The sequence below is a fragment of the Nelumbo lutea genome, chromosome 3 (genome assembly GCF_056320005.1).
Source record: "Nelumbo lutea isolate HS-2025 chromosome 3, American lotus-T2T, whole genome shotgun sequence".
Lineage (NCBI taxonomy): Eukaryota > Viridiplantae > Streptophyta > Magnoliopsida > Proteales > Nelumbonaceae > Nelumbo > Nelumbo lutea.
In genome coordinates this window covers 108,463,775-108,486,368 of record NC_142686.1, presented here as the reverse complement: position 1 = coordinate 108,486,368, position 22,594 = coordinate 108,463,775, and the positions used below count along the sequence as shown (strand labels likewise).

Sequence of the window (22,594 nt, the reverse complement as noted above, 5' to 3'; positions counted from 1 at the left end):
TGGGTGTTGAAAAGCATCCTCGAAACGGAAACTGAGGTTATCATATGCATTGGAAGAAGAGATACAACTGCTGTACACCACATCAGAATCTCCCCCATCCCAACCCAACCCACCCAAAAATGGGTTTCCTTCCATCCCAGAAGCTTCTAATTTTACTGATTCATACGTGTTATGTAATGTGCAGACCTGATTGCTATATAGCATATAAATTAGAAATTGATTAAACCGGCAGGAATAAATCAAGTTTGGAAGAAAATGCATCAGGTGGGTCATGAACAAGATTAAATACTGGTACAAAAAATGTATATTGATGGTAAGTCAACTTAAAACCTGGATCTTTACTAGAAAACAAGTAATTAGTAGACACAAGTCAACTCAACAAGAAGTTATCCCAACAAATCATTATACAAATTTGGTTTGCACAAAAAAGTAAAGTTATTCTCTCTTCTTTTTTCTTTAGCGACTTGAATAAAGGCTGGACTCTCTCTTTGGGTTGAGAAAAACTAAAAGTTCAAGCTAGGCACAAAAGGTATTCCCCTTCATTTGATGAGATCTTTGTCCGGAAGTTGTTCCATCTTTGATTATCCGCACCTAAAAAGAAATCTAACTGCTGATCTCTGATTAAAACCCCTTATTCCCTATAGTGCGCCTATTTAGTCCAATAAGCTTGAAAGGCCAGGGAGGAGGCACAATACATAGAAATTGTACTGTTTGAGCAGGCACTTCATGGCTTGTTGTGTTACATTAATTTTTGCTATTTTTATGATTATTTTTTTTGTATCTTGGTCACGTCTTATAAACCTGGGATGCTTCTATAAAGCTTTGTATCTTGCACATGGGTCATGCCTGGGCTAAGCTTTTAAAAAACTTCGAATAGGCCCAAGAACATAGTCTGGTTCAATGCAGTTAAAATTCAGGCCCAAACCATTCACTCGGGGTCAAAGTGTGAACCGTGTTCTACAAGGATTAGGGACAGTGTTTCCCACCTGGCATTCTTAATTCTTTGATATATTCTGTTTTTCATCAAAAGTCATACTAGCTTTGGATCTTTAATCAATTTCAATAATCTAAACAGTACTATTTGCAAAATTAAGAGGTTATGGTGAAATCCTGGAAGAAAAAAAAAAGCAAACCATTGATATTTTCTAGTAGCAACATCTAAAAGATGCCTGAAATAAGGTACCTGTTCATGCGCACGTTTGAAATCCTCCATGTTTAGAGGGCGGATGTCTCCACTGCCATATAAAGTGGGTGGCGGTTTGTTCTCTGCTAATGCTAGAGCTTTCTCCTGAAATATATGTGGATGAAACTCTTAGATTTTATTCGTTAACCAACACTAAAAATAGAAAAAAGAAGAAAAACAACTGTATCAATTTACAATAACAGTGGAAAATAAAATGATAAACCAAATCAATTAATTCAACAAACAATCATCAACAAATTTTCTACAACATGCATAGGAAACGGTTCACAGCCATAGAAAATTTACTAGGTAAACTAGGTCAGAAAAGATTTAAATCAGAAGAATAAATGGGCTATGTTAGCAGCTAAAACCAATGGATCCATAAATGGGCCCTGAACTTACCTGTACCAGATCCATAAATGGGCCCTGAACTTACCTGTACCTACATGCCACTTTTCTTAGTGGGTTCCAATAATGTATGACAGGATGAAAATAACATTTATATGATACAGGAAGAAACCATGGCAATTTGCATGACAAAAGAGACTTGAAAAAGTAGAATGAATAGGCTACCATGCACCATCACCTAGAGCATAATTGAAAAGGTGCAATACCAACCCAAAAAGAGAAACTCGAAAAAGTCGGGCTTTCAAATTTAATGGGGATGTTCTTACAAACTTATTGTACTCAAATAATACAAGCAGACAAAGTGGGAACTAAAACTTCTAGCTGGAGAAAAAGAAAATTTAGGTTCCCAAGCAAGTGAAACCGTGAAACATTCAAGCCCTCATATGCTCCTTTTCGAAAATCCTCTTGTTAAGGGAAAGATGCCTCAAGTGTGAAGTTGTCAAAGTATAGAGATGTTGTGAATATGCAGAACAAACAGAATGTAATGAAGAGAAATGTGCCTCAATGGTATCACTTCAACATGGACCGAAGAAGCTCATATTAAAAGAAAACATTGCCTCTAACCAAGAATCTGGTACATAGAACAAGACTTCTAAAGCAAAGGGAATGACTAAAACTATAAATACAAACCTGCCCATATGTCATTAAATCAATCTCCCAGCAGCAAGCAGGTCTTGAAACAATCCTCCCCAGCTATCCTATTGGCAGTTGAATTAATATATCTTAGAGGTCCAGTAAGAAACCTCTGATTGGCCTCTAGGAACCTGTTAGACTCATAGATTTGATAGCAGATCCAGCTGACCCAAGGTACATCAGAGTTTACTGCAGAAAGAGGTGGAAGGGGCTGCCACATCACTACATCAGAAACAATTCTTTCCCACACGTATTGTTGAATCCTCTAAGCAAAATCTCCCCTTCTTCTCCTCATCTCTCTCCTCCTCTCTTTAAGGAGGCTAGACACCTCAAATTTGTTTCTGAGCTCGGCAGTATCCTAACAGTTTGGCATCAGAGCAGTGCCAAGCACGTGAGCTTTGGCCATGGAAACTTAAGTAGATCAGATCAAGAATGGCCTCCACAGGATGTCCAAACAATCTCAAGGAAACCTTATTGCTAGTTTTCAGATTAGAGAACAAGGAGAGAGAAGAAGAAGGTTGAGAGAAATGGGTGGCAGCAGCTCTAACATCCCCTCATCTTATTATTTATAGTAGGGTTTTAAGAGGAGTACAATGACAAATCTGCCCGATTAGTAGGCATAAAGAAACATATTAGTACATAGAGGCCCAGGCCCATTAAAAGTCTAAGAAAGAAACAAAAAAGAGGACCACATAACATAAATAAATAAAGGCCCAAGCCCACAATGCTAGGTCTCACAACACTCCCCCTTAAGCTGAGCATAGATATCTTTTAGGCCCAGCTTGCATAACAGCTCCATAAATCTTTCCTTGGTGAGTTCCTTGGTAAAAATATCAGCTAGTTGTATTGTAGATGGCATATAAGGAATACAGAGGTCCCTAAAAACAATTCTTTCCCACACAAAGTGTCTATCAATCTCAATATGGTTTATTCTATCATGTTGGACCGAGTTGTTATCAATGTTGGTTGTAGCTTGATTATCACAACACATCTTTAGAGGCTTGGTCACATCTATTGTGGAGAGTATTCATGGGCTCACAAGTAATGGATGGGATGCTGGAATTTCGGCTAGGACTACAAGAGCTTCTCCATGGAAAGCTATCCAAGCTTCTTTGCCTCTTTTCATTCCGTGGACAAGGTATGATTTGCACTCTGGTAACCTCAATCAATTTTGGGAAGAAGTCCGGATCGGGGATTCTCCCTTTAAGGATCAGTTCCTTCTCTGTTTGCCTTGTCTAATATAAAAAATAAGCCTATATCAAGTTTCTTGGTGCCCTCACAAACTTCCACAGGGTTTGGGTGGAACTTGGGTTTTAGAAGAGCAGTTGGGGAGTCAACTGAATAGTACACTGTCTCTTCTTAATATTCTAGAAGGAATTTTCTTAGATCCCTCTAAATCAGATAGAAGGGTTTGGACTTAATCAACCTTTGGAACTTTTTCTTGTGCTTCTTACTTCAAAGCTCTAGTTCATCCATCGGGTCAGTTAGGGCAGCCTTTTCTGGTAGAGAATGTCTGGTGCAAACCGATTCCTCAGAAGGTTGGGAGTTTCTGTTGGGAAGCAATCATGGAAAGAGTCAACACTTGTAATCTTCTTCAGAGAAAGAGGCCTTTGAGTTGTTTATCTCCCCAGTGGTGTGTTCTTTGCAAGGCTGAAGGTGAGACTGGTTGCCATTTACTGATTTCCTGCTCTGTTACTAATCACATTTGGGAGTGGTGTTTATCTTTGTTTAGATGAAGATGGTCTCCTCCACTAGATGTACAGAGACTTTTTGCTCCTCTATGTTTAACTGGTCAAAAAAAAGAGGAAGAGTCATGTGGATATGTCTTACAGCTGCTGCTTATTGGACTATTGGGGAAGAAAGAAATGGGAGAATTTTCTCAGATAGGGAAAGAAGTCTGCCAGAAATTCTGGAGTTTGTAAGTCCTTGGATCTATTTAAAGACATTTAACAGGTCAGCTCCAGTTAAAGACATATCCCTACCCTCTTGGACTCCTCCACCTAGTGGTTTTATCAAACTTGATTTCAATGGAAGTAGCATGGGTAATCCTGGTCCATCAGGTATTGGGGGTGTCTTAAGAAATGAGGAGGGAGTGATAATTGCTCCCCTTTTGGGGCTAATTGGAATGGATGATTCTCTTAGAGCTGAGATTTCAGCTGTTATCGAAGGAACTCAAAGGGCAATTGAACTGAACATCACCAAATTGGCAAAAGAACCTGATTCTAAACTGGAAGTGGATTGGCTGAGAAATGATACTGCTAATTTTTGGAACTACAACAATGAAAAGAGGAAATTTAATTGGTCAACCAAGAATATTGAGGTGAAGATGAGTGGGGTTAAAAGAAGTGCTAACTCCTTTGCTGATGGGCTAGCTAAACAAGGGGCAACTAGGGACTCTTCGTTCTAGGCTATCTTGTAATTTTTCTCTTATCTTGTTGTTTTGGTTAGGTGAGATAAGAGAGTTTATCTCCCTTCTCTTGTACTTGTCTATTTTCTCTCTATCTTTAATGAAATTTGTGAGTTATTGATAAAAAAAATTGTGCATATCCTTTAATATATAAGAGACTCTTTGAGGTGAGGGTCGACTCTTTTGGACATCACTATGATTATTCTTGTTCTTTTCTCTATTCGGCCAAGAGTGTTGACATGGTATTAGAGCAGGTTGCTTTTTGATCTATTTTCTCCTCTCTTGATCCTCGCTAGAAGCAGTGATCCTGTCGTCCTATTAGGATTTATTGCCCTCTGTTCTTTGAAAAGGATTAGGGCTGTCTTGATCAACCCTAACTTCAGATCTGGTGTCACCTAGACCTGATATATTCACCCTACAAACATCTGATTTGGTTAAGTTTTTGAAGGAATTCTAATCTTCTTCTTGGGGTGGCAATACTGTACACTTTCCTTTTTTGGACTGCAACAGCTTTGGACTTCAGGCCTTCTACATCAGCCTACGATTTAGGATTTTCTCTCCAAATTGAAGGGTTTTCACAAGCTCTTTTTAATCCTGCACTCAGTTTCTGGTTTGGAGATTTCTGAGGGCTGTTTTGATCAGCACAAGGAACCTCTTTGTTCTTGGAAAAGACGCCTGATATGCTGGTAAATCACAGTTTTTTTCTCAATTGGCTGATTCAATCAACCTATAACCCTAGATCTAGTGTCGTCCTAGGGTTTTCTTGCTTCCCATTTAATTGTTTCAGATTTCAGATTAATATTCTAGAGATTTTTTATTCGAAAGTCCTAAACCTTGCCTTTTTTGACTGTCAACTTTGAGTTCTTGATTGTTGGAATTGTTTGTTGTATTTTTTTGGGATCCCTTGACCTCCTCTAGTATTGGAATACTTCTCTTTTACCCTGGATTAGAGTGGACTGTTGCTGAATTTGGTTTTCTCTAATATTCTTGGGTCTGGACTATTGTTTCCTTGTTGAAATGGTCTCTGATAGACTTGATATTATTCTTGTGAAACTAGATGGATCAACCTATGGGATTGGCACTATTGTTGTAGCACATGGGAGTAAGAAATCTTCTATTAGCGGTGATTCTTTTGTTAAAGGAGATTCTCTAGAATCTATGGTTGAGGATAACATTTTACAACTGGTAACATCTGCTATTTTTTTTACCTTTTCTGCTATTGGCTTATCTGGTGAGTTCTTTGGTTATTTTTTCCCCTTCTCATGTTTAGATCGTTGACTTTGGAGCTACCAACCATATGACAGGAGCCTACCCTAACCAACCAAGTAACCTTACTGAAACCCATCACAAACATATTCTTACTGCCAATGGTGAAAGGGAAGGGGCTTTCACTCATTGCATCCTTCCCTCTTACCAAGACCTTTCTAGTTCCTGATTTCACTACAAATCTGATTTCTATTGGCCAGTTAGTTGATGAAGGTAATATTCTCACCTTTTCTCATGATGGATGTTTGATTCAGGACTGAAACGCTGGGAAGGTGAAAGGGAAGGGGCACAGGTTGGGCCGCTTTTTGCATTGGAATTCGAGAAGTTTCAAACAACATTACCATCTTATTTCAATTCCTCCACTTCTAGTTCCTTTAAGAGTCACAAAAATAATGTTTGGGACTTATGGCATAAACGTTTGAGTCATATACATGCTGAGAAATTAAAATTTTTGTTTGATTCATACCTTATTAAGACTAGAGTTCCTTCTGTGAAGACTTTTGATACATCTTGTGTTTCTTGTTGTTTAAGTATGAGTGGTACTTTACCTTTTCCTCACATATCTAAGCATGCTACCTCTCCCTTTGAGCTTATAAATACTGATGTCTAGATTACATCCGTCACATCTCAACTTGGATACAAATATTTTGTATTGTTCATTGCTGATTGTACCAAGTACACATGGATATAATTTCTTCTATACAAGTAAGAGGTGTTCCCAACATTTAGGCTGTTTGATGATATGGTATAGGTTCGGTTTCAATCACAGGTGCGTATTCTCTGTTCAAATTAAAGGGGAGAATACATTGATGGAGACTTTTTATCCTATTTGAAGAATCATGGAATACAAGTACACCGAAGTTGTCTAGATACTCAACAAAACGATGTGGCCGAGTGCAAGAATGGACATGTCCTTAATGTTGCGAGGACATTATTGCAGGAGTCTCATACTCCTTCCTTTTGGGTAAAGGCAACTAGTACAACTTTGTTTTTGATCAACTATATTCCTTCCTCTATTCTTGGTAATATGTCTCCATTTTAGAAGTTGTTAGGTCGTTCTCTAGATTTATCTATGCTCATGTTTTTGGATGTGTGTGCTTTGTTCATCTTCCCTCTCATGAATGTTCTAAATTGTTTGCACAATTTGTCATGTATGCCTTTATGGGTTACAATCTTGACTACAAAAGATTTCTTTGCTATGATCCCTTTATTCGTCATATTCGTATATCACATAATGTTGTTTTCCTTGAGCACATTTCCTTTTTTGCTGAAATTGGTAGACTGTTTGCACCGTCTGTTTCTGTTTTGCCCGTAGTTGTCAAGGCAATGACTAGCCGTCGCCTAAGCGACTAGGCGGTTTTTCATGGTCGCCTTGCCCAAACGCCACAGGTTTTGCATACTAGGTGCCCGTCTAGAGACTTAAGTGAGCACCTATATACAAGGCAGGTGCCTACATACATCTAAACAAATTATTTATTTTTTTATTTTATTGTTTTGATATTTTATTAGTTGTAGCATTCTTTTAAAATAAATCTGTTACATTATATCATTTTAGTATTAAGACAAGTATACAACTAAACTAATCTCCACTTTCTTTTCTTTATGTCATAAGGGCTTTGGTTCGATTGGAGAGGGAGGAGAACCGAACACTACAAGCTCGAGCCCCAGCCTATCTCCATCGCACCTTAGCTCGAGTAGGTAAGTTGATACGTTTTTCTCCTATTCTTCTTCATCTTCTGCCCCACGAGTCCAACTGTTCTCAGTGAGTCACTCTCATTCTCTCAGTTGGCGGTCCGCCCCATGAATCCATTTTTTTGCTTTTTTTTTTTTCTGAAAACAATAGGGGCTCCACCCTATACTCTTCTCCCTTCAATGATTCAATATTTCAGTCATTGTCCACACTTGAATCATCTCAGTTTTTAACAGCCGAAGCTGCTGAACCTACTCTTCTTCAATTCTTCTTCTTCTCATTCAAATGTTTTTTTAATATTTTTTTTGATCAATAACACTTTCATTAAATCATCAGTAGAAAAATTACAGGAGGAAGACAAACACACTTATCTTCCAAGAGCCACAAAGAGCCTCATAAAGGAAAAAAAGAAGAAAAAGAGAAAAGAAGAAAAAAAGACGACACTAAAGTTACAGCTTAGCCCAAAACAGTGAATCCCTTTCTGCCACTTGTTTAGCTAAACCGTCAGCTAGGGAATTAGCCGATCTTTTAACCCAATATGTCTTAACTTCCATCTCCCACACCAGCCACATGAATTTCTTCCTCTCATTGTTGTACTTCCATAAACCATTTTGATCTTTAGTCAGCCACCCTATCACCACCTATGAATTCCCTTCAATTATGAGTTTCTTGATGTTCAACTCCTTAGCTTTCCGGACTCCTTCCATAACTGCAAAGATCTCAGCTCTAAGGGAATCACCCACTCCAATTGGGCCCGAGAACATGGCAGAGATGACCCTATTTTCGTCCTTAAAAACACCTCCAATCCTCGATTGCCCCAGATTTCCCCTACTGCATCCATCAAAGTTTAATTTCAAGAATCCACTAGGTGGGAGAGTCCAAGCCACATTCATTACTGCCTTGGTCTGTGTGCAATTTGCAATTTCACCCCACTTCCTCAACATGTCATCCACAGTGTAATCTGTGAATAGATCCAAATGTTTCAGCCACTGTACCGCCCTAATATGTATGATAGCCCTCAGATCTGCTTCTCCTCTTTGGGTTTCTGAGAATATCTTGGAGTTTCTTTCCTCCCACAATGTCCAACATACTGCAGCCCTTAGTCCTCTCCACATTATCCTTCCCCTTTTTGTCCGCCACCTGAAAAAGGTAGGGGAGAAAAGGCCCTGCAAGTCTGATGGGGGATTCCAACTGCATCCAAATAAGGAGGAAGCCTAATCCCAAATTGGCCTCACAAAGTGGCAAGACACCAGTAGGTGAAAACCAATGTCCCCATCCGCTTTACATAGAACACACCACTGAGGTGACAAGCAAGTATTGGGTCTCTTCTTTTGGAGTAGATCACCGGTGTTGATTCTTTCCAGATAGGCTTCCCAACAAAAACTACCAACCCTAGGAGGTATTGCTCAGCACCAAACCTCACCAACAGGGAAAGGGGGGAAGGTAGGACTGGTGGACTCACTTAAGACTTTGAAGAACGAAGCACAAGAGAAGATGCCATTGGGGGTAGGTGTCCAAATTCTAGAATCCGCCCTAGTGGGGTCTAAGACAACGTCATCAAGAAGTGCAATAAGGCTCGAAACATTGTTGAGGTCTGAGTCCCTTGAATCCCTTCTTAGACCCAAGTTCCACCCAATCCTAGAAGTGGAAGAGGACGGGGTGATGAAAGACGAGATCAGCTCATTTTTCAAATTAGAAAGAGCATACAAAGAAGGAAATTGATCCTTTAAAGGGGCGCTCCCCACCCAGGTTTGTTCCCAAAATTTTATGGAGTTACCGGAATTCAAGTCATACCTGATATTAGGGGAGAAAACTGGTAGCAAGTTATGAATGGCTTTCCAAGGAGAATTGCTTGTGGTCCTAGCTTTGATTCCAGCGTCCCATCCATTGTGCTCCAACCCATGTATACTTGTCACTATTCTAGCCCATGGCTTCTCCTTCTCCATAGGGAACCTCCACAACCACTTCCCCAACAGAGTCATATTCCTTCTCCTGATACTCCCAAGCCCTACGCCACCACAAGACTTACTCCTACATACTATCTCCCAGCTAACTCTGTGATCCCTCTTCTCCTCTCCTCCCTCCCACAGGAAATCTCTCGTAAGCTTCTCTAATCTGTTAGCAACCTTCACTGGGATTTTAAACATCGATAGGAAAAAGATGGGTAAGTTAGCAAGCGTGGCCTTAATTAGTGTAATTCTCCCACCGAGAGAGAGGTAGTTCTTTTTCCAGGATACTTTTTTCAAACCTTTCCACCACCAGGTTCCAAAAGCTCTCACTCATGGGATTATCACCTAATGGCAACCCTAAGTAGTTCAAAGGCCACCTCGAACCTTCACGCCCCAACACTTCAACACTCTCCCTGAGCTCTCCCTCCTCCAAGTTCACCCCCACTATACAATTTTTCCCAGGGTTAACCTTCAAGTTAGACATTTGCTCAAACAGTTGTATTACCAACTTCAAGTTCCTGATAAAGCTCACATTACCACCTTCACAAAATAGGATCGTATCATCAGCAAACCTAAGTGAGTGAGGGGGGTTTCCACCCTCCCAACTCTCTAGCCTCTAATGAGCCCCCTAGAATCTGCTCTGTGAATCAGTTTCCCCAAAACCTCTGCAATTAGAATGAACAAGGGGACAAGGGGTCTCCTTGTCTTATACCCCTACTGGCTAGAAAGAAATCTAACACTGTCCCATTCACTAGCACTAAATAATGACAACTCCCGACACAACCCATGATCCACATGCACCATCTAGCCCCAAACCCAAATTTAGTCAAAACTCTCCTCAAGAAATCCCAGTCCACCAAGTCATAAGCCTTTTACAAGTCCAACTTACAAACCACTCCCTTCTTCTTATCCCTCTTAAAGTTCTCCACACTCTCATTAGCAATTAAAATCTGATCAGTAATTTGTCTTCCACTCACAAAGGCTCCTTGATAGTGTGTAATGATATCGGGCAATACCTTCTTCATCCTCAAAGACAACACTTTTGCAATGATCTTATACATGCTATTAACCAAGCTAATTGGCCTAAAATCCTTAGGGTGGGATGCATCTTTCTTTTTTGGAATTAAGGCTATAAATGTAGAGTTCACACCCGGATTGACAATTCCTCTCCTGAAAAACTCCTCAAACACCCGCAAGAGATCATCTTTCAAGATATCCCAACAGTCCTGATAAAAAGCCATTGTGAACCCATCCGGCCCTGGAGCTTTTGTTCTATCCATAGAAAACACAACCTCCTTGATCTCTTCTAAAGTGAAGCTTCTTTCCAACCTTCTCCTGTTCTCCACCCCTACATCTGGCCAGTCCAAACCTTCTACCCCCTCCCTTCTACTCACAGGCCTTCTTAGAATAGATTTGAAGTGCTCCACACAGGCTCTGGCAATCTCCTCTTGTTGTACTAACTCGACTCCATCTACTACCAATTTGGAGATAAAGTTCATCATTCTCTTGCCATCTGTTAGAGAATGGAAATACCTAGTGTTTCTGTCTCCCTCTTGCAACCACTTACACCGAGATTTTTGCCTCCAGCTAATTTCCTCCTTGTGCAGACAATCCTCTAGTTGTCTTCTCAAATCTCTCATGAGATCATTGTCTTCCTCTCCAAATTCTCCCCTTTCTTCTTTAGAGTCAAGGCTTTCAATCATATCACTAATATATATGATATATGGCTGAAATTTTTTTATATGGATGAACTACATGTCTCAAATATCATTAATATGAGATTTGAAATGTTTTATTTTGCTTCATTAATTTTTTTTACATGGCTGAACTACTCTTTTATTTTTTTACCAGCTTTTTCAATTGTTTTTTTATATCATTAATATATGGCTGAAATGTTTTTACCTGGCTAAACTACAAGTTTGAAACTTGATTATATGGCTGAATTGAAAATTTGATATTTGATTATATGGCTGATTTTTTTTTAATTTCTATTTGTATATTGCAATATTGCATTTGCTGTATATTGCAATTTGATATTTGATTATATATCTGAACTGAAGTTTGCTTGCTTTAAATTTCTACTTAATTTCTATTTCTAACTGAATTATTGATTATCCGAAATTTGCTTGCTTTGTTTTTGTTTTTATTAATTTATTAATTAATGTCATTGCTGATTTACCGTTGGTCCTAGTCTTTTTATTGCTGATTTGTCATTGTAATTGCTGATTACATCATTGATTCATTGCTGATTTATTTTTATTTTTGTTAGATAATGGCAAATGAGGCAAATCAAAACACTTCTGGCACTAGGAATAAGGCCCTGTCAAAAGATCCAGCATGGAAATATGCATATTGGCATGATTTAGAGGACACAAATGCTAGTTCATGAAGGTGGTGATCTCACATGGAATGAAGTGGATGAAACATTAGGAGCAATTGAAGCTGTTGAGGGTGCAAATAGGCCAAGGAGAAGTGCATATACAGTTTATACACATGCAAGTAGAAGCAGAGGTAGAGGTGGCTGTGGAAGAAGCGATGGCAGGGGACAAGACAAAGGAAAGAGTGTTGTAAAAGAAGAAGAAGATGAAGATTCAATGTGGGATGGCTGTGGAAGAAGCGATGGCAGGGGACAAGACAAAGGAAAGAGTGTTGTAAAAGAAGAAGAAGATGAAGATTCAATGTGGGATAGAAACACTGAGGATATTGAAGATGAAGATGAAGATAAAGTCATAGAACTTGATGGGGAAGATGAAGACAGTGAAGATGCGGATGATGTTGATTGTGCTGTTGATGATGTTGGTGGATTTAGTGGAGGGGTTGCAGGCTCATTACCTAGATACTGAAATTAGTTAGATATTTTTCTTTATTGATCATCTTTAAACTTCATGTTTTGTTATCCTTAATCCTTTGTGGAGATTCTGGAGAATTGGATAAGTGCCATATTTATTTTTTGTTATGGTTTTATTCTTTGCTTGATTTGGTTCCTACTTCCTATCTACTTCCTTTAAATGCCTAGAATAGATAAATTTCAATCAAGGTATGTCGTATTTATTTGATTTGATTCCTACTTTTCTACATAATTCCTTTTATTCTTTGTTCATTTATTGTAAATTTACAATGCTTTTTGTTTAGTTTATTATTGATTGTGTGTGTGTTTAAGGAAAAGTGAGAAAAGAGAGAGCACTCAAGAAGGACAATGCTCAACATTCACTTCAAACTCAAAGGTATGTCTTTGACTCTTTGTGAATTTAAAAAATATTTTTAGTATTTATTAGTTTAGTTTTTTATTGTAGTTGCCTAGTTGGTTTAGACTCCTTTTTATTGATAATATTTTTTATTTTTAGCTTTTTGTATGAATTTATACTCATTTGAATGATTTATAGTGTTAATAGTTAGTTTACATGCTTGCTAGTTAGCACACAAAACCAATAAAATAGCTTAGAAAATCATAGATAAAGTAAAAACTCAAGAAAACTAACGTTTTAAAATCCAATGCCTAGGTGCCCTGTGGTCGCCTAGCCTCGCCTTGGTGCCTTGAAAACTATGGTTTTGCCAAACTTTGATTCATAGGATGCTTCACCTCCTTCCGTTGGGAAGGAACTATTACAGATACTGCTTTGCGCCTGTGACTCCCCTTCCTCCTGGTTTAGATCATCATCTCACCAATGATCTTATAAGTGATACCTCTATTTTAGATACTCCTCGTATCTCTGTTCCTCTTCACCGTTCTACTCATATATCTAGACCTCCTGACAGCTATGGTTTTCCTTTAAACCATACATCTTTGTTTGTTGTCTTATCTTCCACAAATATTCCTCATTCCTACCAAGAAGCCAGTAGTAGCCCTCATTGGAAGGAAGCTATGGATGCATAGGTTCATGCTTTACATGAAAATGACACATGGGACCTTGTGCCTACTCCTCAAGATGCCACCATTGTTGGGAGTCGTTGGGTTTACAACATTAAGCAGAAATTTGATGCATCTCTTGATCGATACAAGGCTTGTTTAGTTGCCTAGAGATATAGATGTTGTAGTTGTTGCTGGATATAGCTAGAAAGACTTGGATGTTGATGAGATGCTATTGACTGGGAATAATGTTGAAGGTGTTCGTGAATTGAAGTCGTTACTTCAAAATTTCTTTCACATGAAGGGGTTGGGCCTTCTCACCTATTTCCTGGGACTAGAAGTTCATCATAGTGATCGAGGGTATTTTGTTTGTCAGTAGAAATATGCCTCTAACCTTGGTAAACTTGTTGGTATTACTAATGAGAAGCATGTGGATACACCTATGGAGCTGAATTTTACGTTATCTAAATCTAAAGGTCCATTGCTTCCCGATGCTTCCTTGTATTGCCAGCTTGTGAGTCTCTCATTTACCTCGCTATGACTCGCCTGACATTTTTCATGCTGTTCAGTTTGTTAGTTAATTTGTTTCTACTCCTCATCAACCACATATGACTATTGTTCATCACATCATTTGGTATGTTAGAGGCACAACTACTCAGGGATTGTTCTTCTCCTCCCTTTGAGAGTAGATGCCAATGCAAATTGGGCTAGTTGTCCTGACACCCGTAGGTCCACTACTGGGTGGTGTATCTTTATGGGTGATTCAATCATCTCTTGGAAGTATACGAAACAACAAAAAGTCTCCAAATCTTCCAGTGAAACAGAGTATAGGGCAATGTCTTCTGTTTGCAATGAGATTGTTTGGTTACATCCTATCTTTATCGATTTAGGTATTCAGCTTCCCACTCCTATTCCTCTCTCTATATAGGCAATACAAGTGCTATCAAGATTACACCTAACCCTGTTTTCCATGAGAGGACCAACCACATCGAGATGGACTGCCACTTTATCCAAGATCTTTTCACTGTTGGGTCTATATCGCTTCCTTATGTAGCCTCAAACATGCTGATTGCCAATACCTTCACCAAGGCTATGACTTGATTGCCAATATCGACACCTCGTTCTTATAGGCAAACTGATGCTTCTTGAATAATCTGTAAGAAGCTACCTAAGAGAAGATTCTTCCCCAAAAACCTTTAAAATACTATGTCTGCTGTGTTGTACTTGTCTTCGAAAAGTCTCCTGTATCTCTCTATCTAGATTGTACACAAAACTAAGGCTGCAACTTGGGCAGGGTTGGCCCGAACCCAACCCTAACCCAACCTGAAAAAGTTGGGTTGGGTTGATGTTTGGGTTAGGGTTAGGGTTAGGGTTGATAATCATGAACCCGATTTTACTTTGGGTTGGGTTAGAGTTGACCCCGATTCTATAGTACATGTAATATATAAATATATGTTATATGTAATATATAATATACATTGATTTGTTTAGATGCACGATATTTGTATAGCCCCCACCACATAGTATCATGTATTTCTTTTAAGATAATCACTTCACTTGGCCCTAATTAGAAAGACTAAAACCTTAATAACATTATTTTATGTTTTTTTAAAAATTTTATTCTTCATCTCCTCTATGTTGTATGTCGCCCAAGAAAGATCTATTGCAAGCCATAACTCGTAATAAACTAGTCATTTCTAACACTTGTTTTTCTGAATTTTGTACCAAAAGAAAAAAAACACGTCAACAAACAAATACTAATGAAACATAGGATTAATATATATAGTGAAAGTTGAGTTAAGATCTAAAATCGAGAAATTCTATGAGGTTTTAAGGGATGGGAAGGTTTGGTTGGGTTGAAGGTCGGGCTGGGTTAGGGTTAGGGTTGGGGTTTAGAACTTAGAGTTGGGCTAGGGTTGGCCTCAACCCGACCTAACCCGGCCTGACTTGCAGCCCTACACAGAACTACTAGTGGAATTACTCCCCAAATAACTTTTCCTTTTTAGATAAGTCAACTAGGTTTCAGCTCCAAAGTAACTCCATTAAACCTTTTGGAAAACAAAAAGGCACCGTGAAGCACCTCAAAGCCTTCATCCAAAGCTCCCTGGCAAATTTGCAATGTAAAAATAAATGTTCCATGTCTTGGAGCTTTCAAATATTTAGGAGGGGTATCATGGAAACTCAAATATTTAGGGTTGGCTATAACCACCAATTGTTATAAAAATATAATGGTAGTTGAATTTCGGCACATTGAAGATAAATTATTTATGAGTCCTCCCTAGTCCCTACAACATAGAGGATCAATTTCTTCTAAGGATCTCATTCATTAATCTCACCAACAATGTTCTAAAAGTAGTAATCGTATTGTAAATTGTAAGATTATTTCTATTTAAGCTTGATAATATAAAATATAGATATGCTAAAAGTATATATATATATAAAAGTGATTTTACCCTAGAAGTGTAAGATGATATAATCAAATTTGACTTGAAAGTTAAATAATCCACACACAATGACTCTTTATCCTACATATGATGGAAAATAAACTCGATATATGGTTTTAAATAATGTAAATAAGTCAGTTTATGGTAAGGTCTTTAAAACAAGTCACCTTTGACAAAATTCAGGCCTAGTTTGTTTTTCGGTAAGTTACTTACCCATGTTCTCTTATTTTCCAGGTAAGTAAAATAATGACCATTTTTAATAAACTTTCCCTAGTCCCGACATAAATATGAAAAAAGAACATTGGTTTCTGTAGATATAATGAAATCTAGTCGTAGGGCTATTTTGTACTTTTACTTTTCTTTTCTGTATATCTCTCTTTGTATTATATCTCTCATGTATATTGAAGGCAGATCTGTCCTTTTACAACTTAATATAAATATTTCTTTTAAGGTGTCGACTAACAAGTCGTCACATCCACATTCGGCTGTGTTGTCTCTCTCTCTCTTTCTCTTTCTTAGTTTTTCGATTTGACTCTGACATAGTATCAGAACAGGACACGATCTGATTTGTGAGTGACTACTTCCTCACCTCTTTCTTATCTATTATCTAGAGTACTCCCTAACAGTATTTGGAAGGCTCTTCAGTGTTCTTAAATCCGACTTCTGAAGCTGCTTTTAATCAGAACTTGAAAGACTTTGTTCCTGGACTGCTGCGCCACCAGATTTCTCTTTTGGATTGGATCTTCCTCTAGAAGCATCAGACCTCTAGAAGCATTGGATCAAGCTGAAACTTTAGATCTAGTGTTGCCTAGGGCAGATCTACTGTTTCCAATTGGTTTGGTTTGAAACAGATTTGATCTACAAGGGTTTTGAGCCACTTCAGAGTTCGACAGACCCTTACAATTTCCTTTTCTGGACATTGACTGAAAGGTACTTCATTATTTTACTATTTTGAACACCTCTCTGTGGTTTTTCTTACTCTTGTGATTCAATGGCATCAGAAAGAATGGAAGTTCTCCCCATCGAATTTAATGGTACGAACTATGCACTTTGGAAATTCAATTTCCAATTTCATGTCAAGGCGAAAGGTCTCTGGGGATATTTGGATGGATCAGTAGTTAAACCTGATGATTCAGACATCAAGGGCCTTAATCCGTGGAGAATTGATAATGCAAAAATTGCATATTGGATCTTAGGATCCGTTGAAACTGACAATGCAATTCTTATGAGAGGATACAAGATTGCTTGTGAGATGTATGAGTATCTCGAAAGAGTATATCAGCAATCAAACACCTCAAGGCATTATCAGATAAAGGTTGACATCTCCTATTATCAAGGAGAAAGAAAGGTCCAAGAGTACTATGTTGGGTTTATTAACCTTTGGACCGAATACGAGCTTGTTCACATGGGGAATGATCCTTCAGAATGCTGTGTGAAGTATATGAAGGAACATTTCGATAGAAGAAAGATTATGCACTTCCTAATGCATCTCAGACCTGAATTCGAAGTTGTTAGATCTAATATCCTGAGTCGAGGAACACTTCCCGACTTGGATACTATTCTTGGTGAAATTTTGAGGGCCGAAACCAAATTTGCCACACAGACTACCCTGGATGGAAGGAAGGAGTCTAACAGTGATATGGCCTTTCTAGCAACAAAACCGAAAGGGAAGAAGGACTTCTCTAAAATACAGTGCTATGAATGTAACGAGTTCGAACATGTTTCTCATTGCAAGAAAAAGAATACATGTACCTACTATATGCAGGTTGGCCATATTATCACTGAATGCCCCACTCGGCCCCTGAAAAGCAGTTGATCAAATCAAAAGAAAGGAAGCTATAAGGCTTATCAAACAGGTGTAGATGGATCAGATGCAGTATCCTCCATTACTTCTGTGACTGGGCAGAATGACACCTTAGGTAGCATGTCTGAAGAATGAATTCGACAGCTCATGTCCTTTGTTATCTCTTCAGCCTTCTCTGCTATGGGCTTGTCTGGTAAGTCTCCTACCTATTGTCCCTCACTGAACCATTTATGGTACATTAACTTAGGAGCCTCTAACCATATGACAGGGGCCACTCTTGGTCAGTGTCCTAAACCCCATCTCCCCAATAAACACATTGCTAATGCTAATGGTGAGAAATTAGATATACTTGGATGTGATAATTTATATTTATCTACTTCTAGGTCATCTCCATTTCATTTGTTCAAAACCCTATTTGTCCCAAAGCTTACCACCAATTTAATTTCTATTGACCAACTTGTAAAGGAAGGTAACAATGTCTCATTACTTCTGATGGTTGTTTTATACAGGACTGGCAAACTAGGGAGGTTAAAGGGAAGAGGCGTAGACTGGGAAGACTCTTTGCTTTGGAATTTGAGAAGAATACAACTGTGCCTGCTTCTACTTCATATTTGATTTCTACTACTTCTAGTTTTGAATATGTTAATTGTAATAAAGATTGGCAGTTGTGGCATAAACGACCAGGCCATCTTTTCTCTAAGAAATTTGATCAGTTGTTTTCCTCTGGTAGTTTACCTGTTTCTAATGTTTCTCTTAAAAATGTGAATGAAGACTGCATTACTTGTGGCTTATGTAAGAGTCATATTTTGCTTTTTCCTTCTCATTCTAAAAATGCAACAATCTCTTTCTATTTAATACACAATGATGTTTGGTCGTCTCCACTTGTCTCACGGATGTGTTTTAAATATTTTGTAACCTTTATTGATGATTGCACTCGTTTCACTTGGGCCTATTTTCTTCGAAAGAAATCTGAAGTGTACTCCGTATTTCAACGCTTTCACACATATGTTGCAACTCAGTTTGATGCCCGAATTTGTGTGCTACGATCGGATTCAGGGGGAGAGTATATTGATGGAGATTTCCGAAACTACTTAAAACATGGAATTCAAACCCAAAAGTCTTGTCCAGGCACCCCACAACAAAACGGGGTTGCAAAAAGGAAAAATGGGCATAATCTTGAGTGTAGTCAAAACCCTTTTACAGGATTCCCATGTACCCTCTTGGTTTTGGGTGGAGGTGGCCAGCACTGCACCAAAAACCAAGAGGGTATGTGGGAATCCTCTCCTTTTCAATCACTTTTCCACAAATCCCTAGACCTATCCATGCTCAGAGTATTCGGATGTGCTTGTTTTGTCCACCTTCCACCCCATGAACGCACAAAGTTAACTACACAAGCAGCTTTGCGCGCTTTTATGGGGTATAGCTCTGAACATAAGCAACTTCTGTTTCCTTGCTACATAGTTTTGATTCTACAGGTACATCGGATACTCCATTGTCACCTCTGCAACAACTTCAGACCTTCAGGAAGCAACAACCTTCTTCAGCCTCCATCCCCCCCCTGCTCCGCCTCCAATTGCTGATCCGGTCACTCCAACTGCCTCAGTACGTGTTCAAGACCTTCCCTTTGAATCTATTGCTCCTACTTTACGCTGTTCCACTAGAATTTTTCGTCCACCTAACCTTATGGTAATTCACCAGACAATAGCTCCTTTTCTGTCATTTTATCTACCACAGACATTCCCATATCTTATCAACAGGTTGTAGCAGAACCACATTGGAAAGATGCAATGTATTTTGAGATTCGAGCTCTTTTGGAGAATGACACCTGGGTCCTAGTCAAAGCTCCACCTGAGACATCTCTCATAGGAAGCCAATGGGTCTATTCTGTGAAACTAAAATCTAATGGAAGCCTAGACAGATACAAAGTTAGGCTTGCTGCACAGGGTTACAAACATGAATATGGGATAGACTATGAGGAGACTTTTGCTCCTGTAGCTAAGATGACCACTGTACGACTTTTGATGGTTGTGTCTGCAGTCAAACAGTGGACAATTCATCAGATGGATGTCAAGAATGCTTTTCTCCATGGGGAATTGAAAGAGACGGCTTACATGAAGCCTCCTCCAGGATATTGTACAGATCTGCAACTTGTTTGTCGTCTGAAGAAGTCACTTTATGGCCTGGAGCAAGCTCCTAGGGCCTGGTTTGAGAAGTTTAGATCTGTCATCACAAATGCTGGCTTTATTCAGAGTCCTTCTGATTACTCTTTATTCACCCTAACTGAAGCAAGGAGTAACGATATTACTCCTTTATGTTGATGATATAGTTGTAGAGAAGATGGGCCGAATGGCCCATAGGTTGTTTAGTCTTTCTTGTTATTTATGTTTCTTTTTTGTAATGGGCCTTATTCTGGGCCATCCTGTCTATATTAAGTTCTGTGTAAATTCTTGCCCAACTAAGGGCCTCATTGTAATTATTCAAATATATCTTAATAAAAGAGTGTTAGGGTGGTGAGAGAGGGAAGGTTCGAAACTCTCATTCTCAGACCCTCATTGCTGAACTCTCAAGCTCTCCTCTCTTCAGTTTTCTTCATGGTATCAGAGCATATCTGAACTTGAATATCCTAGGGCTGGAAGCTTAGTCACGTACTGCCTGATTCTTGGAGGTCATTGGACGAGCCCAAGAATAGAATCTCTTGGTAAAGTGGTTTGGTGGCCAAGAAGAATCAGAGAAAGAAAGAGGGGAAGAGGAACAACTTGATTCTGTTTTTGAAGCTCGACTGTGTTTGGACTGTTGGAGTTCGAACTGTAAGTTGTGCTCGGTTTTCTGGTTGTTCTGTTTTGAAGCTCGACTGTGTTTGGATTGTTGAAGCCCGAACTGTAAGTTGTGCCTGTTTTTTTTGGTTGTTCTGTATTATCTTCGGCTGTGTTTGGACTGTTGAAGTACCCGAAAATCCTAGCTGTTCTGTACTACCTTCGACTGCATTAAATCTGGTTTAACCCAAAAATTTCTGGGCTGTTTTTTCTCTTCTTCTTGGACTGTTAAAACCTGCCGAAACATCCTTGTAACAAGGCTGTGTATTGTTACTCATATTTTGGCTGTTTTAGGGGGTTGTACGAACTGTTTTTTGGGTCCTTTCTCTTCCTTAACAGTGGAGTTGTCTCTATTGCCCACACTGTGTTTGTAAAAAGGCCTGTTCAGCAATACCGATTGGTATTTACTCTTCTTGGCTGAGTGCACAACTTTGAAAAGGTACTTCGGTTGAGTGCACAATGCCTAGAAGTTTCTGATTACTTCTTGAAGGCTGAACTCAGAATGTTGTCTTCTTGTGGTCGGCTGAACTCTGTTATTGCTTGTCCTCATTCAGTATACTTGTATAAGTCTCTGAAATCACATTTAAAGTGTGTACATGATGTACTCCTCAGAGTTTGAAAACAAAAATGGTGCTGAATATGGACTGGTTCAGGGGACTCCAAGTGATTCCTTATTGACTGTGACCATAGTTAAACTCGATGGAACTAATTATCTAGCATGGTCACAATCAGTAAATATTCATGTTTGTAGTAGAGGAAAGTGGGGATTCATTTACGGGAGTAAGAAGGCTCCCCCAGAAGATGATCCATCCTATGAGAAGTGGATGCAAGAAAATTACACTGTCATTGGGTGGCTTGTGAACTCAATGCAACCACGAATAAGCCAGCGCTACCTATGGATGAATTCAACAAAAGAAATTTGGGACAGTGTTGCGGAAACCTATTCACAAAAACTCAATGTGGCCCGGGCATATAAATTGAGAAGTGATGTAAAGAATTTAAGGCAAGGGGAGAAACCTCTTGCTGTATATTTCTCAACCCTGAAGTCCCAATGGCAAGAGATTGACCTAATAGAAGTTGTAACTTGGGACACCACCAATGATGCAGAGACCTATAGAAAATTGGTTGAAAGGAACAGGGTATTTGAGTTCTTAACTGGACTAAACCCAGAATATGATATCACAAAACAAAATATTCTTTCCAAGGAGTGTGTCTCTTTGTCACAAGCTTATGCATTGGTGAGTAGTGAAGAGAGTAGAAGGGTTGTTCAGGTTCAAGGGGCTGATATTAATGATCACTTTGCCAATTTGGGGATTAAACCCAAAGGGAATGCTGGAACTTCTGGTGGCATAGGAAAGAATGAAGTTATATGTGAATACTGTAAGAAGCCGAAGCACACCAAAGACAAGTGCTAGAAATTACATCCTAATCTTGTTCCCAATTGGTTTCAGAAAAGGCATGATGGTAAAAGATCAGAAAGTGCAAATGTAGCTGCCGGGCCGGATAGTGAAGAAATGTCTGCTTCTGCACAGTTAGCAGCCATGAGAGCAGAATATGAAAAGTTTGGGAAGATGATCAGTCAGCTGAGTGATGTGACCTCTTCTTCCAACCCTTCAGGCAATTCTTCTGTTGCTTCAACATTTGCTCATTCAGGTATAAGGGCTTCTGCCAATCATGCTACCACTTCAGATAATCTCAAGATCCCTTGGATTATTGACTCAGGTGCTTCTGACCATACGACCAATCTCTCTACCTTATTTGTTTCATATGACTTGCTTCCTAGACGGGATAAAATCACTTTAACTGATGGTTCACTTGCCCCTATCTCTGGTAAGGGAACCATCAAGGCTACGGATTCCTTGTTCCTACCTTCTGCCCTTCATGTACCTAAACTAAATACAAATTTGTTGTCTGTAAGCAGTTTAACCAAGTCACTAAACTGTTGTGTAACCTTCTTTCCTTCCTACTGTGTTTTTCAGGATCTAGAGTCTTAGAAAGTGATTGGGAGTGGCCATGAGGCGAACGGAATATACCTGCTTGATACCTCGGAACAATGCACTGATCATCTTGGGAATGCTGCTCTTGGATCTGTTTCTTCAGAGTCTGTTAGTCGGATTATGTTGTGTCATCTGTCTTTTTTTGCCTTGAGT

General features: G+C 39.0%; 1 protein-coding gene across 1 annotated transcript in view; it reads right to left on the bottom strand.

The window, feature by feature from the left end:
- LOC148867504 (uncharacterized) overlaps positions 1-22,594 on the bottom strand; it is a 94,292-nt gene that overhangs the window by 517 nt on the left and 71,181 nt on the right. The window contains exon 26 of the mRNA XM_088975933.1: positions 1,184-1,288. Coding sequence (XP_088832059.1) covers positions 1,184-1,288 — 105 coding nt within the window. The remainder of the gene's footprint in view (positions 1-1,183; positions 1,289-22,594) is intronic.